Source organism: Nicotiana sylvestris, chromosome 2, assembly GCF_000393655.2.
Source record: "Nicotiana sylvestris chromosome 2, ASM39365v2, whole genome shotgun sequence".
In the NCBI taxonomy this organism is placed as follows: Eukaryota; Viridiplantae; Streptophyta; class Magnoliopsida; order Solanales; family Solanaceae; genus Nicotiana; species Nicotiana sylvestris.
The window spans coordinates 31969095-31986558 of record NC_091058.1 but is presented as its reverse complement, the minus strand read 5'-3'; the positions used below and the strand labels follow the sequence as shown (position 1 = coordinate 31986558).

General features: G+C 35.8%; 2 protein-coding genes across 3 annotated transcripts; both read left to right on the top strand.

Annotated features, from left to right (window-relative positions):
• Window positions 1-522: 522 nt before the first annotated feature.
• On the top strand, window positions 523-6920 carry LOC104214902 (allantoinase). 2 transcript variants are annotated; one of them, XM_009764627.2, is made up of 16 exons: window positions 523-751; window positions 1797-1890; window positions 2100-2220; window positions 2472-2545; window positions 2638-2714; window positions 2990-3026; window positions 3101-3186; window positions 3469-3528; window positions 3710-3858; window positions 4231-4357; window positions 4547-4702; window positions 4798-4908; window positions 5529-5639; window positions 5880-5978; window positions 6342-6489; window positions 6637-6920. In XM_009764627.2, exons 1-15 carry the CDS (start codon window positions 671-673, stop codon window positions 6468-6470), a joined length of 1512 nt encoding a protein of 503 aa, XP_009762929.1. In that variant the 5' UTR covers window positions 523-670; the 3' UTR covers window positions 6471-6489; window positions 6637-6920. The 2 variants fall into 2 exon arrangements, with proteins under 2 accessions (XP_009762929.1, XP_009762930.1); XM_009764628.2 differs by having other exon boundaries at window positions 631-751; window positions 1732-1890.
• LOC138884143 (uncharacterized) lies at window positions 6880-8896 on the top strand. The gene is made up of 2 exons (XM_070165053.1): window positions 6880-6970; window positions 7933-8896. Exon 2 carries the CDS (start codon window positions 8003-8005, stop codon window positions 8894-8896), a length of 894 nt encoding a protein of 297 aa, XP_070021154.1. The 5' UTR covers window positions 6880-6970; window positions 7933-8002.
• Window positions 8897-17464: the final 8568 nt, after the last annotated feature.

The window sequence follows — 17464 nt, the reverse complement described above, 5'->3', positions numbered from 1 at the left end:
TATTTTAAATCAAATATCTTGATTCTCGAACCAAGCAGATCCGCCATAATTTAACGATTGTCTGGTTATCTTAATTAATCTTACTACGCATGCAGGAAATATAATGTATAGATTAATAATACAAGAATATATGAAGAATATTTTTGTCACTTCAATTCCCGTATTATTATACCATATTATATCATGCATAATATAATGCATATGAATTCTCGCATAACTTAATGTGGATTTTTTTCTCTTATGAGAGTTATTTTTTTAATTTCTCTAACCAAATATAGTTTTATTATATGGAGGATTATTGAGATTATTTTGCCATTTGGTACTCTATTCTATTGGTAGGCAATGCAAGTGAGTGACAGAGCTAGTGGGCATTATGGGCAGTATAAAGTATAAACAGATTCCTGATTCTTGGTCGAGGAGTCCTCTGAGCCGCCCATTGTTATTTCATTTTTTGTAATTTTCTTGGTTTTGTAGTTATTGTTTCAACTTTCCATACAAGGTGGAAATGTGTGCTATTGGTTGGTCATCTTTTCCACGTCACCAAAAAGCATAAAATTCTAACCAAAAATGAAAAAAAAAAACAAGTTTGGGTAGTATAAGTGGAAGCCATTAATGTGCAGAGTTCATAGAGAAAGGCTGAGAAAAAAGAGGGATAGCAAAGCAGAGAAAAATGGAATCAGGAAAGAGGGGGCTTTTGACTCTCTTACCACTTCTCCTTTCTTTCCTGTTCTATTTTGATTTCTCTAAAAAGGTCTGATTTTTATGCTGGTTTTTCCCATCTCATTTTCTTGCTATATGTATATTATATCAATGGTGGTAATGCCTGTTTTTTTCTTGGATTGTGTGTGGGGAGGTGAGGATGATAAAACAAAATCTATAAACAAAAAAAAAATCTATTTGTTACTTACCATCAGAAATGAGGAAAAAATTCAATCTTGCTTAACACCCACATAAAACACAGTGAAATCTATATGGCGTTACAATGAGATATGTAATTGTGTGTGTTTTTGTCTTTGGATAGTCTATTTGTGGAGAGAATCTTTCCCATTAAGGGGTCTCTGTTTAAGGTGGCTGTAACCTGTCAGTATTCATTTGAAGATAAGCAAAAGAGATTTGATGATAGAATCTAAATTCAGCATCTTTTTGCCTTTTTAAAACAATTTCCAGAAGCCTCTTCATCAAGTACTCATTAAAAAAAGCTTCTGTATGAAGCTATTGCATGTGAAATGCTTAGGTACTGTAGATCTGGATGTCTGTCTTGCATGTTGGGTTAGATTATGGAAGGACAGCCCTGCACTAAGCTATCGCTATGCGTGGGGTTCAGGAAAGGGCTGGACCGACAAGGGTCTATTGTACGCATTCTTATCCTACATTTCTGCAAGAGGATGTTTCCACGGCTATTATGGAAGGGCTGATGGGAAAAAAATTGCTGTTAGAACTAGGGAACGGATTCTATGTTTGAACCTCCTTTATTTTACTACTAAACATAGAAGAATCAAAAGAGAAATCATTGAGTGGGTAAATCATCTGAATAAATTAAAAAGCTGGTCAAATGTCAGCATGCAGTATATATGAACCTTTGGAGCAAGGATATGCTTTTTGGTCCTTTCCAAATGGTTATTCATTTCAGTTGTTAGTTATGATTTTCTCTTTTAGAGCATAATACTTGTAAAATAGCTATGTACTTGTGCTTTTTCCAGTTTATATATCATCAAATCATGCTGTCCTCAGGTACTGCTTTTTTGTTCTATAACTTCTGAATGATCCTCAAGAAAGTTTATGGTTTTATACCTCAGCTTCCCTCAAGTGACTGCAGCCTTCTGCCTCATAATCACTATTGGATAGCCAGCAAACATGTTGTGACTCCAAATGGGACAATCTCTGGTGCAGGTTTGTTGAACTAAGTTTTAAATTTCCTTGATTTCTGGGAAATAGATATGGAATTTTATATATAGGGTGATGACTGGTACCTACAGATTACGAAGATGAAAGTTATGCTGTATCTGAGAACTATACCTTCAATTGTTGTTAGTTCTCTTATCAGCAACTTGAACTGATTCCTGATGACAAACTGTTTATTCTGAATTTGAAACAAACAGTTGAGATAAAGCAAGGAAGAATTATATCTATTGTTGCTGAAGAGAATTGGCATGTCAATTCTTGGTTTACCACAGTTGTCAATTATGGGGAGGCTGTGATCATGCCGGGTTTTATTGATGTGTACGATAAATCTCTCTCCTTATGTTAGTTATGCCTATGTTGGTTTTTTTAATTTATGTCTCCTGCCATGGAGAACTTTAAAGCCGATTTAGAAAATTTAGCAAAAAATTGCAAACGACTATGCACTTAGTTCTACTAGATTTTTAATACTTGAGCATAGTTTGTGCTTCCTTGGCCTATATCAAAACTATACGATATGGTTTAACTCATAAAGCTAGCCTTGTATCTAATTATTAATTTGTTCGTTGTAGGCATGCCCATCTTGATGATCCTGGAAGAACAGAATGGGAAGGATTTCCTTCAGGAACAAAAGCAGCAGCTGCGGGTATGTGGATTCAAATTTCAAGCACTTCATATGTAACTTAAAACTATTTGGGAACCTGATGATCGTGTTTCATATTTCTATGTTCTTTCCAGGTGGAGTAACCACATTAATTGACATGCCTCTTAATAGTGCTCCATCAACTGTTTCTGAAGAAGCTTTAAAACTTAAGGTAAGCATATATCAGGTAGATGTTTGATATATTTTGCAGAAAATTTTGACAGGGTTAATATTTCTAGCTTATCAAAGGAAAACTATCTTGTGTGATTATTAGCTCCTGGGTTTTCCTTTTGTTGAGTTCAGCTGGCTAGTTTATATGGCACATTTGTAAGGATTCTTTTGTATTCAAACTAATGAACATATAAATTGCTGAGCAGAAGTTCCTAGATTCATGTAGGTGTAGTCATAATGAACAACATATAATCAGGTTTACTGTTCTTTTGGCAGGTCCAGGCTGCAGAAGGGAGGGTCTATGTGGATGTTGGTATGTTACGAAATACAAAGCTATATTCTTGGTAGATAGATGTTAAAATGTGACGTTACTTACTGTATTCACAGGTTTCTGGGGAGGTTTGGTTCCAGAAAATGCAGAAAATGTAACTTCACTGGAAAGACTTCTAGATGCTGGAGTTCTTGGTTTGAAGGTAATCCAGCAACATACATGCACTAGAGCTCGGATTGAGCATATATTATGTACCTTTTCAATTTTTGATATCATGGCTGTCAGGAAGTCAAGCAAAGATCAAATATACTAAACACAAGATTTCTGGATAAAGCTCATTAACTTTCCAACTATTACCTTACAAATTGACAATGTGTCTTTGACATTGGAGAAATCATTTTGGGCATTGTTTGTAGCACTCTACTATGCTATGTCAATTATTGAGTCACATGTCTGATTGGATATATTTTGCTTTTCTCTGCAGTCTTTTATGGTGCCATCAGGCATCAATGACTTTCCCATGACAACTTCAGCCCACATTAAGGTACAGAATCTCAATTTCGTTTTCCTCTTTGTTTTTGCCGATCATTCTACAGTAACTACGTAGATATGCCTTTGCGGGATGTCATTCGGACAGAGTGTATTAGACTTTCTTCTGTGTGATCACTTTTCTCTTCTGCCGCGTCTACTAAATTTCTTGTGATTCAATTCTTACTACTGCACAGGAAGCACTCCCTACTCTGGCTCGATACAGAAGACCCTTGCTTGTTCATGCCGAAGTGCTACTAGATCATGATGGGAAACTGGAACCGGAGGATGGGGCCGACAATGCTAGATCATACTCTACATATCTTAAGACCAGGCCTGCTTCGATGTAAATAATTTACCTTTTATCATATGCTCAAATCTAGAGTAGAATTTTGTTGGGTAACATGTCATTCTTCTTGTGTTTCCAGTTGTGTGACATCCTAACAAGTCTGTATGTATTTCTAAGAGGCGTGACAAACATTTCTTGCTTTACTTTCAGCTGATGCATACTTTAATATTTTTAATTTGGTCAAAAGGTTCCTCTCTCACTATGCTTTCTCTTTCTTCTATCTTGCTCTCCTTGCATATCGTTACACATATGCAGTGCACTACTTCATTAAGCTGTTTATAAGATCTGCTCCCAATTAAATCTTACACCCTCTATTTTCTATTGTTTTTCATGTTGTATTACCTTTTGAAAATCTTTGTTCTTTAATAGGGAAGAGGCAGCTATCAATCAGCTCATAACATTGACAAAAGAGACAAGGGCTGGTGGTTCTGCTGAAGGAGCTCATCTCCATATTGTTCATCTGTCTGATGCTAGAACTTCACTAAACCTCATTAAGGTAGCAAAACATTTCTTTCACATCTTGGCTTCTTTCATTATTCATTTATATACTCGCCATTTCTTGTCTTTGCACCCTTTGTGGTGGACTATTTTTGTTAAGAACAGGGGAAGCCCCATCATTGCTGTTGGGATATTTTACATTATCATTTTACTGAAAACATCTTTTTGTTTTTTGGGATTTTCATAGGAAGCCAAACAAAGGGGTGATAGTATCACTGTTGAAACTTGCCCCCATTATCTCGCTTTTGCAGCTGAAGATATTCCTGATGGAGATACTCGTTTTAAGTGTGCTCCACCCATCCGTGATGCAGCCAATAAAGAAAAACTATGGGATGCTTTACTGGTATAGTTGATTCCAAAGTCTGTTACTAGTATAGTCACTTCCCAAAATTCTTCTTTCAAAGAATTTCCTTCATTTTTGTTTTGTGTGCATTTCAGGAAGGAGATATTGACATGTTAAGTTCTGACCACTCCCCTGCGGTGCCAGAAATGAAACTCTTAGATGAGGGTGACTTCTTGAAAGCATGGGGTGGCATATCCTCTTTACAGGTAAACATTTACTAGTAGCGTGATTAGAAATAATGCAGCTATAACCATCTCAATTTAAATAGGATTAGCTCGAAAGTCTTGTGTAATTGAAAAGCTTACATGGATATGGATGGATGGCACTGATGTAAACGACGTCTACAGCACACCAGTTAAACATTTTCAAAAATCTCTAAGAGATGGGTTTTCTTATGTAGCTTCTACTCCTTACTCTTCCAAAATTTCCTATTAGAACAGCTATATCATCTTAGTTACTCTTTGTTTCTGTAAATTTCAGAAGTCCATTTAGGTCCGTTTTGCCAATCTAGGGTTAGAGATATAACTTTTTACCCAGTGAACACGAGAAAACATATTTATGAGCATACACTATCTTAGGCCTATTAGTTATTGGATAAAGAGTGACTTTCCGCATAGTTAGTGCAGGAATTCTTATTGTGTTTGTAAATTAACCTACAGTAGGTAGTCGGTGGTGTTCCATGCATACCTGCAGAGGAACTTCCTAGTAATGTTTTTTATTGGATGTTGCCGAAGGGGCATTCCTAGTAATGCATATTTGACGTCATTGTCACACATACTGTTTCATAGCCAATTTGGAATACTATAATGTGTTACTGTTTATGCAGTTTGTTCTTCCCGCGACATGGACATATGGACGTAAATATGGAATAACATTTGAGCAATTAGCTTCCTGGTGGAGTGAGAAGCCTGCTAAACTTGCTGGTCTAACTACTAAGGTATCGTACAGAAGTATTTCAAAACATTTGCATCTACTGTATGCTTCAGCATTAACCAAGTTCAATGTGTTAATTTGCTTTGGATTTTGGGGGGAAAATGATGTAAGATAAGGCTACTTTTATGTCCTCCACTTTATGACCCATACTAATTTTGGAAGTGTTGCAGCTTTTAGTTGATGTAAATTCATTATGATACTTCCATTACTTTGTAGCTGGTATTTGATTACAGTTCTCGTGCAGGGGGCAATTGCTATAGGGAACCAAGCAGATATAGTTGTCTGGGAGCCAGATGTTGAGTTTGACCTGGATAATGGCTACCCTGTACATATCAAGCATCCTGTACGTATTCTTGCACATGTTATTTCCATGAAAACTAGTAATTCAAAGTAGTTTCTCATACCTGATTTGTGTGCAGAAATTTAGAATCATAATAAACATGATTGACTAGGAAAAATGTTAACGGTTTTGTATGCATTACATAAAGTTTATGATTTAGACAGAACATGTTCGTTCTTTTTCAATAGTCTTGGTTCCGGTGACTGGTGAGCATAGAAGTAAATTCCCTCCGACTGTCAGCTGAGAGGCTACTAGCATGAAGAAATCAGAATCAAATTTAAAAGCTGTACATCTAGCAGTTGATGACATTCCTTGTTTCTGTTTTTTATTTCTCAACTGTTCTTATTCTTTTCCCTTTATTGGCAGAGTATTTCTGCATACATGGGATCAAGACTCGCCGGGAAAGTTTTGGCAACCTTTGTGCGCGGAAATCTTGTACACAAGGAGGGAAATCATGCTTCTCTTGCATGTGCTCTCCCAATTCTACATAGATAGTTAGTGCATGAGCCTATCGGTAACTCCACCAACTTACTATATATCATCCAAATTATCTCCTCTTTGCAGTCTTCATTTTCTTTCTTTGTCCATTTTTACCCCCTGAAAAGCTCTATTCCTTAATATCTCCTGTAAACTTTAGTCTTATGGTCCATATTTTGCATAGGTTGTCCCTTTGAGATGACCACATGGCATGGTATGGAGATGGATTGGTGACTTCCATCATTTTGATATGAACCAAAACTTGCATGGATCCAAGTTGTGCATCTTCTTTTCTTTGGGCACGCAGCAGGGCTGGAGTGTATATAATCTGTTGCGGCCCTAAGTTGATTGTCACTGGATATTTAGTTTCTATAGAAAGATAAACGTTTCAGTTGAAGCTGAAAGTATTATTGTGTTGATCAAGTACATATTTCTTAGCTATCTGAATGCACAAAAGAATTAAATTCATCTCAGTAACGCAATGCCATGAGAAACTAACATCAGCCTCTACGAGTAAGGTGTGACTCCTGCATTTTTGTTTTCTGTGCCATCTGTTCTTATACACACCAAAAACACAAATAAGAAAAGGAAACCATGGGGGCTGGGGAAAAAATCTCAAAAAAAATAAAGGCAGTCCGGCGCACTAAGCTTCCGCTATGCGCAGAGTTCGGGGAACAAATCTCAGTAAAAGCAAAAAATAAAAAAACACAAGTTTTTTTTCGTGATGGTCAAAATTAATCACATACTCGTTTACCTGTGCTAATGGGGTTAGCAAGTAATGGTCTGAGCAAGTTGGTCGAGACACCATCATTATATAAAAGTGGAGAACAGAAATTTTCTGTTTGAATCCGAGGTGTCTAATTTATACGTTGATGTTCTCCCTTTTACTATGTACTGAAATAATAGATGTCATTCCTATTATTTGGTGGTAAAAATTATATAGTACTCTTACAATGATGACAAAAAAAGAAATGGCATATGTAGGGTTGCTACAGTTTCAAAGTGTAATGTACTACTTATTTTTCTCCAACTCAACCTTACATCTCTGAGAAAAGGCAAATCCATTGATGTAAACAAGAGCAGAAGAAAATAATTTAAATTTTATAAGTTCAAACCTTTAAGGTTTTTACCAATGAACTGTTATATATTTAAAATTACTAGTCTTAGGATACATGCTTTGCGCGTGTAGCCATATTAATAAATATATAATTTTAAAAAATACAATAATATTAGTATTAGATAATAAAAATAGTGAATGTTGTTTTCAATTAGCTAGCTCTTAAACAAATAAATTGTCTCACAAAAGTTTCCAGATGCTTTATTGTGATTTATGAAAACTTATGCAGGAATATCTAATAAAAATTATTATTATATCTGTGACCTAATAGTTGAAAATAAAACCTAAAAATAATTTTATCACGACTCTTCAAGTATTTGTTTAATAACACAAATTAAAAGTTGGACTTTTTTAACATTTCAGTTCTTGGGCTAGTAATACTAATCTCTCTCGGCGCACGTTAAGCAAGGTCTGCTAACTTGCACTGGTGGAGATGGCGAGACAGAGGAAGAAGAACTCCATAGCTAAGGAATCGACTGTAGACGAGGAAGATAAGGCAGATGATGACGATACTGGACTAGTTACACCAGAAACGGGGATTCCCCAAGCTCTAGACTCGGTGGAACTGTTCCATTGGATGAAAGGCATGGGGAGTGCACCAACTGTTCTACATGGACAAGAGAGGAAGAAATCGGAGGAGCTGGTGACAATTCAAGCACATGCAGCTCCGATAGCTAAGACTCCTGCAGATCCTGCACCAAATGAGATGGAAATGGCGAAAGCAGCTAGGAAACTTATGTTCTCAAATCAGAGGCCAAATTCTGAGGGAACAGAGATAAACTTAGCGGAAGTGATTAAAGGAAACAGATCTCAACGACAGGGGATGCAATTGGAGTATTACCCCCCCCCCCAAATTATCAAGGATGGAGTGAAGATGGTTCGACTGAATCAAATTGAAGTCAAGGAGCAAATTCAGAAATGGCAGGCATCGCTAATTGGGTATGTATGGGGAGGAAATCCATCGTTTAAAGACATGTTTAAGTTTGTGTATGGTGTGTGGAACTTTGTAGCAACTCCAACAGTTTTTCTTCATGATGATGGATATTTTGTTTTCAAATTTGAATCTGAAGATGATAAGAAGCTAGTTATACAGAAAGGACCATATACCTTTAATAATCGACCAATGATAATGAAGCAATGGGAACCTAAATTCCAAATAAGTAAGGAGAAAACCAGGAATATTCCAATTTGGGTGATATTCCCAGGGCTGCCAGTAGAGTATTGGACAAAGAAAAATTTAGGTCGAATAGCAAGCTGTATTGGGAAACCTATATGCTCTGATAGGTTAACTGAAGAAGGTGAAAGAATTCATATGCTAGGATGTTGATTGAAATGGATATATCACAGGAGTTTTCAAATGTATTAGTAATTGAGGAGGAAGAGGGTATACACAGGGAACAAGAACTAGAGTATGAATGGAAATCAGATTTTTGTGAAGCTTGCTTCCAAATAGGCAAACATGAAGTTAATTGTGAAAAAGTCCCAATTGAGAAACAAAAATACAAAGAGGAGAAACAGGATAGACAAGCTGGAATGAAGCAACAAAAGAAGATGCAATAGAAAGTAAAAGTCACAGTGGACCAAGGAGAAACAACAAAGGTGCAGGAAAAAAAGATGCAGGAAAAAGCAATAGCACAAGATAAGGATATGAATGATCAAGGGAAGGAACATAAAGAAAATCAGAACAGTGAAAATCAAAAGGAGAATTTTCAGCCACAGCAAAGATCTAAAGGAAAGCAAAAGATGAAGATAAACAACAAAAAAGTACTGAATGATCATAAGATAGAAAAACTGTTAATGACTAACAGATGCAGTACATTGAGAATACAAGAGCCTAGCAACACTGTAAGAAGGGCTGAAGGGATTGACCTCAATGAGGAAAATCCCCTATGATAATAAGTGCATGGAATATAAGACAGCTGAATAAGCCCTATAAGCAGAGAAAGCTCAAGGCCTATCTGCTGAAAAATAAAATTACTCTACTAGGCTACCTTGAGACAAATATAAAGCCTAGGAGTGTTAGTAAAGTTAAAAGAAAATTTGAAAAGGACTGGCAGATATTTTCAGATGAACAGAAATCCTATTGGTAGAATATGGGTATTCTAGAAAGATACTAAGATGCAAGTCAACATCCTGATGGTCACTAATCAAGTGATCCATTGTCAAGTGAAGGATAAGGGATCCCAATTTTAATGTTGTATTACTTTTGTGTATGGCAAGAACAAGTTACATGAAAGGAAGAAATTATGGGATCAACTAAGGATGATTTATAATACAATGCAAGAGTCTTGGTTGGTAATAGAAGACTTTAATAGTGTTCTATATATCAATGATAGAATAAATGGTCAGCCAATATATCAAAATGAGATAGTAGATTTTCATAATTGTATAAAAGATATTGGAGTGGGGCAATTGAATAGAAAATGGTGTCATGGTCGTGGTGTAACAAAAGAGATGCTGGAGAAAGAATATACAATAATATTGATTGGGTGTTTGGGAATACATCATGGTTTACTAAACATAGTAGCTTTGAAGCAGTGTATGAGGTACCAGGTGTTTCTGATCATTCTCCTATTGAGATAAATACTGAGGTGGTAAGAAGTTACTTGAAAAAACCTTTTAGGCTATATAATGTACTGCTATACCAAAAGGAATTTCAAGAGAGTGTGCAAGAGATATGGAACCAAAGAATTGAAGGGCATACTATGCATTCTATATGGACCAAACTACAAAGAATGCAGGATAGAGCAAGGCTGATGAATAAAGAAATGAAATCTTTAGAAAAGAAGGTGTAGAAAATCAGAATGAAGTTACAGAATATCCAAAGACAGATTGATAATGATCCTCTGAATCAGCAACTAATTGAACAGGAAAAAGAAATGATAGTGCAAGCAGAGAAATGGGAAGGAATAAATGAACAAGTGTTAAGACAAAAATCTAGAGCAGTGTGGATAAAAGCAGGTGACAGAAATTCAAAATTCTTTCATGCCCAGCTAAAGAATAGACAGGCTAGAAACAGAATTGCTTCTATTTGTAATGAGCAGGGAGAAAGAGTAACAGAGCCAAAGTAGATTGAAGATGAGGTCAAAAGCTTCTTTCAGAACTTACTGGGCAGTGTAGCAACTGAACTACCATGCATTGATTAGGACATAGCTAGGAATTGACGCTGTCTCACAAAGGACCAACAAAAGATGCTGAGTTGCAAAATAACTAGAGAAGATGTAGATAAAGCAGTGAAGGAGTTACCAAATGACAAATCACCAGGGATAGATGGTTTACTGCATAATTTTTTAAGGAATATTGATCTACAATTGGTGATGAGGTCAGAACAGCTGTATTAGAATTCTTTAGCAATGGGAAGCTATTGAAGAGTGTTAACTGTACAACATTAACACTGATTCCAAAGGTAGCCACCCAAACTCAGTCAAAGAGTTTAGACCTATTTCATGCTGCACAACTATATACAAGATCATATCAAGAATCATCACAGCAAAACTGAAATTGGTGGTAGACTCAATTGTAGGAGAATCACAGTCAGCTTTTATCGAAGGAAGGAACATACTAGACAATGTGATCATAGCACATGAGATGGTAAAGGGTACAATAAAAAGGGAGTGTCACCAAGATATTGTATCAAAATAGATATCTGGAAAGCCTATGACTCAGTTGAATGACCTTTCCTTAGAATGATATTGATAGAGTATGGTATGCCTGTGAAGTTTGTGGAGCTGATTATGGTATGTGTAACTACTGTTAGTTACTTTATGATCCTAAATGGAGGGTTAACAAACAGATTCCAAGGGAAGAAAGGGCTAAGGCAAGGAGACCCCATGTCTCTTTACCATTTTGTGCTTGTGATGGAGTATCTGAATAGAGCTCTAAAGAAGTTAAAAGACAATCCAGATTTCAATCATCATCCAAGGTATGCCTGGAATAATATTACTCACATTTGTTTTGCAGATGATTTAATTCTTTGTTCCAGAGCAGATGAGGTGTCTATCAAACTGATGCTGAAAAGTTTCAACCATTTCTCAGAGGTATCAGGGTTGAAGGCCAATCTAGAGAAAAGTTCCCTATACATTGCAGGTGTTACAAAGAAATTAAAGGAGAGGATTCTGGATAAAATGAAGTTTACTTTAGGTGAATTACCATTTCGATATCTTGGTGTTCCACCCTCTTCAAAAAAGCTATCAGTGCAGCAGTGTATGCCCTTGATCGAAAAGATAACAGCAAGGATAAACTGCTGGACAACAAAGTGGTTATCATATAGTGGAAGGCTCCAATTACTGAAAAGTGTGATATTTGAGATGCAAACGTACTGGGCACAAGTGTTTTTATTGCCAAAGAAGATACTCAAGATGATTGTTACTGTATGTAGAACCTTTCTGTGGACAGAAAAAAGTGATCTTTCAAGGAGAGCATTGGTAGCATAGGACACAATATGTATGCCATTGTCAGCAGGGGGTTTAAATATTCCGGACATTTATGCATGGAACAAAGCTGCATTGTGCAAATTGTTATGGGCTATTAGTGCAAAGAATACACTATGGATTCAATGAGTCCATAGTTATTATGTCAAAGAGAAAGATGTGATGGTAATGGACACTCCTAAACAAGCATGCTGGATAGTGAAAAAAATCTTTGGCACTAGGCAATGGTTTCTGGAAAAACACTCAAGAAATGAGCTGGAGCAATACCAAAGAAATGGTAAGTTTAACATCAAAAAGCAATACATTGCAATGAGATCTCAGTTCCAGAAGGTTTGGTGGAAGAAGATTACAGTAGGATCGAAAGCAATACCAAAGCATAGATTCATTCTTTGGTTAGCACTTCACAGAAAATTAACCACACTGGACAGGCTAAGAAGATGGGGCACTATAGTTGACAATGAATGTGTATTATGTGATACAAATGAGGAAGAATCAATAGAGCATTTATGGTTTGGATGCAGATATGCCAAAACAATATGGTCTAAATTTGTTCAGTGACTGAATGAAAAACATCAGATTGGTACTTGGGGTGATGAGATTAAATGATTGACAAGCAGAAATCCAAGCAGAACCTGTGGAGAAATACTAGTGTTCCTGTTCACAGCCATGGTATATCATGTTTGGACAGAGAAGAACAACAGAAGATTCCAAGGAAAAGCAATAGAAGTCAGGCAGAAAATCAAAGACATAGTGCTGGAACTGCACCTGGCTGGACAGAATGAAAGGAAATGGCAGAAAGAACTAGCAAGACTAAAGAATTATCCAAGTATAATATAGAATGAGTATAGTAACTGAGGGATAGATGTGTAAAAAGAAAGTGATAGCTGAGAGTGTTCAAAAATGTAATAGATAGAATCTAGTTTTAGAGTCAAAAAAAAAACTAGCGGATGTAAATATTATTTCTTGGTTAAATAAAGTTTAAGCATTTAACCAAAAAAAAAAAAAGTTGGACTTTTTTGTCTTTTTGAGATTTGGGACGGAAAAGTTTGGCCCTATACCTCCTAAAAGAACATAGTGAGATGTTGTTATTTGTTGGATTGAACATTTAAAAAAACAACTCATTTATAATATATATTTTCTTTTACTATTTTATCCTTATTATTTCAAATTATTTTTATCAGTTTGACTCTTAATATACTGTAGTCAGTTTGATCCATTAACTGATTTCTTTTATCATGACTTATCTTCTTACGAAAATAAATTTATGTACCTTCAGAGATTTGTCAACTTGACAAATAATTTTAGTAATATGATGAATTTGAATCAAAAATTGTATTAGATTCTTTTGCTAATTGGTTAATTCAAAAACTTAACTATTTGTTCTCAACATTAAAGGATAAAATTTAGTTTTTGTTAATTTAAATTTTTAATATTAACTCATTCCAAGTTTAAAATATTTTACCGTTATTATAACCATAGCCGATAAGAACTTCATTTTCTAATAGTAAAAATATTATGGGATAATTTCGGAGACCTCCCTCCAACTTTGATTTTGTAATAGTAACTTCTCTTGTGGTTTGCAATATCACTTTTGTCCCTTATTTTAATTTCCTTATACCAATTATTTTAAACCATTTTTTGTTAATACAAATTGATTAGTATGCCATTTTTTAATATTACATTCTTCTAATTAATTAATTGCATTTTTGTAAAAAGAAATTTCTACTTTTAAGTTTTACCTATAGTAAAATCGTGCCATCCTTGAATTTTCGCTCACCGCTGGGCAGAAAGATGGTGCCTTCGTAGGAGATCCAATATATTCGCATACACCAATTTCTTATTTTGGAAGAGTGAGAAAAACACTAATAAATCAAACGAACTGTATACTATGAAAAAACGAACTATAGTTAACCGTATTTTATCATACTAGTCTAAGTGTACGCATGTTACGCGTGTACCTCATTTCTATGAATATAATTTTTTAAAATTACATAATTATTATAAAAATATACATGAGTTAGTATAAATTAATAGTTGAAAAAAGGTACATGTTACTAAAAATGATAATTGTTGATCTTAATTAACAAACTCAAGGAAAAAACTATATTTATAGAAGTCTTCAATCATTTCAATGAACGGGTAACTCTTGAAGATTTAAGAGTATTTCTGAATTTTTCTGAAAATCAATATTTTAAGTTAATTGCAGAAAACACAAGCAGGATAGCTAACTTACATGACAGGTTTTTTTGTCAAGCGAAATATCAATTATTCTATTTCTTTGATCAAAGATAAATAATATGAAAATTATTTCCAATAGATCAGAAAAGAATAAATCTCTATTGAAAAAGTAGAAAGTGCTATATTTTGATTAATCTACACTTTCTTCATTTTCGAGAGAGCTTTCATTCTGTCTAAGCACATAACCAGGCATCCTAGATTTAACATCCAGATGTTGTGCTTTTATAGAACGAAGAGTTTATGATTGAAAAATATAGTGTTCATGCATGTTAAAATCAGATTTCTGGTTTAGTACTATCCCAGAATATAAGTAAAAATATAAACTTCATGCATATCACAATCAGATTTAGAATTTATTTTTTCAACCAATTCTCTCGTAGGGTTAATTCTTGTGTTGCGGTAGCCAGTTCTCACATAAATTGGAACGTTTTAAAGATAACTCGACTTGATTCAAAAACATATATTTAATTGTCTATATTGTGAAAGGTATTTTTTGAGAAATTTTTTACATAAATACTTCGCTTGTTTATTTATCTAATAATATTTATTATGATTTTCTAATTTTTATTGCATTCCTTTTTTACTTACATAAACATATTCATAAATGGCTTCTGACAATTATAATTTTAGATTTATTTTACTATTTTCACATATAAAATGGCAAGAGATTTTATCTTACTTAAAATCTTGCACTAATTTTTATTCATATAATTATATCTCTTTAAAAATATTAGTTCTATATTCATTTTTATGTACAAGGGATGTTGCTATTATCAATAGGACTCTAGCCTGTTAGTTTGTGCATTAATTAATCCTATTATAAATAGAACCCTAGATGCTTAGTGTGATGACCCTTGCTTTAAAAGTAAATTCTGCGTTTCGAGGCCTTAAAAACCTCTTCAGCATCACCTCGATTTGCATGCACAGTCCGGGTGCGTAGCCGGAAAGCCATTTTGTGAAAATCTGTGAAAAATGATGAATTTTATATTTAAAATGAGTTTGAGTTGACTTCGGTCAACATTTTGGGTAAACGGACCCGGATCCGTGATTTGACGGTTCCAGAGGGTCCGTAGGAAACTATGGGACTTGGGCGTATGCCCAGAATCGAATTCCGAGGTCCCAAGCCCGAGAAATGAATTCTTAAAGAAAATTGTTTTCTGGAATTGTTTATGAGTTTTGGAAATGAAATGTATTTAAAATTTGATGATATCGGGCCCGTATTTTGGTTACAACGCCCGGTACAGGTCTTATACGCGATTTAAAGATAAGTCTGTAAAATTTGGTAACAAACAGACTTGAAATGATATGAATCGGACCTTATTTGAGAAAATTAAAAAATTTGAAGTTCTTAAGAAATTTCATGATTTTGATACTAAATTCATAGTTGTTGATGTTATTTTAGTGATTTGAATGTACGAGCGAGTCCGTATGATGTTTTTAGGTTGGTGTGCATGTTTGGTTGGATCCCCGAGGGCTCGGGTGAGTTTTGGATAGGTCACAAAGTGGATTTTGGACTTGAGGAATTTCAGATTTCAGCTGTTGCATTGCAGGCCTGCAGGCTTCGCATGGCTCGCAAATGCGAAGGCTATGTCGCAAATGCGTACAATAGCCCAGGCCAGCTTATCTCGTAAATGCGAGGGATTGATCGCAAATGCGATCCCCCAGTGTTAGCCAGACGTCGCAAATGCGATACATTGTTCGCAATTCCCACTTCGCAAATGCGAAGACTGCTTCGCAAATGCGAACTTAGTAGAAGGCGAACCCTGGTCGCAATTGCGACATCTGCAACCTGTAATTTTATAACTTAGCCGAAAATCTTTCATTTTTCACACTCTTTCAGAACCAAAACACTCTTGGGTGATTTTTCAAAGACAACTCTTCTTCCAAATCGATTGTAAGTCAATGTTAACTCATTTCCTTCAATCATTAACATCTTTTCACATGATTTCAATTCAAAATCAATGATTTTCATGGGAGAAATTGGGTGTTTTGGGTAGAACCTAGGTTTTTCAAAAATTGGGAATTTGGACCTCGATTTGGGGTCCGATTTCAAAACAAATTATATATTTGAGTTCGTGAGGAAAATGGTGATCGGGTTTTGATTCAAACCTCGGGTTTTGACCATGTGTGTAGTTGTGATTGGAAGTCTTGAGACTAGCAGTACCTTAGAGTGGTTCTTTAAACTCTAAGGGATAGTCAGTTGTATGCCAAGTTTTCGAAGTGCGAGTTCTGGTTGAGTTCAGTTGCATTCTTGGGTTATGTTGTATCAGCAGACGGTATTCAGGTTGATCCGAAGAAGATTGAGGCAGTCAAGAACTGGCCTAGACCAGCATCAGCTACAGAGATTCGGAGTTTCTTAGGATTGGCAGGCTACTATCATCGCTTTGTGGAGGAGTTTTCATCTATCGCAACCCCAATGACCAGGTTGACCCAGAAGGGTGCCTAGTTCAGATGGTCAGATTAGTGTAAGGCGAGCTTTCAGAAGGTTAAGACAGCTCTAACTATGGCACCGGTGTTGGTTTTGGCCACAGGTTCTGTGCCTTATACAATTTATTATGATGCATCTCGTATTGGACTTGGTGTGGTGTTGATGTAGGATGGCAAGGTCATTGCCTATGCGCCGCGACAATTGAAAATTCATGAGAAAAACTATCTGGTTCATGATTTGGAGTTAGCAGCCATTGTTCACGCGTTGAAGATTTGGAGGCATTATTTGTATGGCGTGGCAGGCGAGGTATTCACGGACCACAAGAGTCTGCAGTATTTGTTCAAGCAGAAGGTGCTAAATTTGAGGCAGAGATGGTGGTTGGAGCTATTAAAGGACTATGATATCACCATCTTATATCATTCGAGAAAGGGCAATGTGGTGGTCGATGCTTTGAGCAGGAAGTCAGCCAGTATGGGCAGTCTTGCTTATATTTCAGTCGGTGAGAGGCTGCTTACTTTAGATGTTCAGACTTTGGCCAATCAGTTCGTGAGGTTGGATGTTTCTGAGCCCAGTCGTGTGTTAGCTTGCACAGTCGCTCATTCTTCTTTATTGGAGCATATCCGAGATCGACAGTATGATGATCCTCATTTGTGTGTCCTTAGAGACACGGTGTAGCACGGAGGTGCCAAGCAGGTTACCTTAGGAGATGATAGAGTTTTGAGATTGTAGGGTCGAGTTTGTGTGCCTAATGTGTATGGACTTCGAGAGTTGATTTTAGAGGAGGCCCATATTTCCCGGT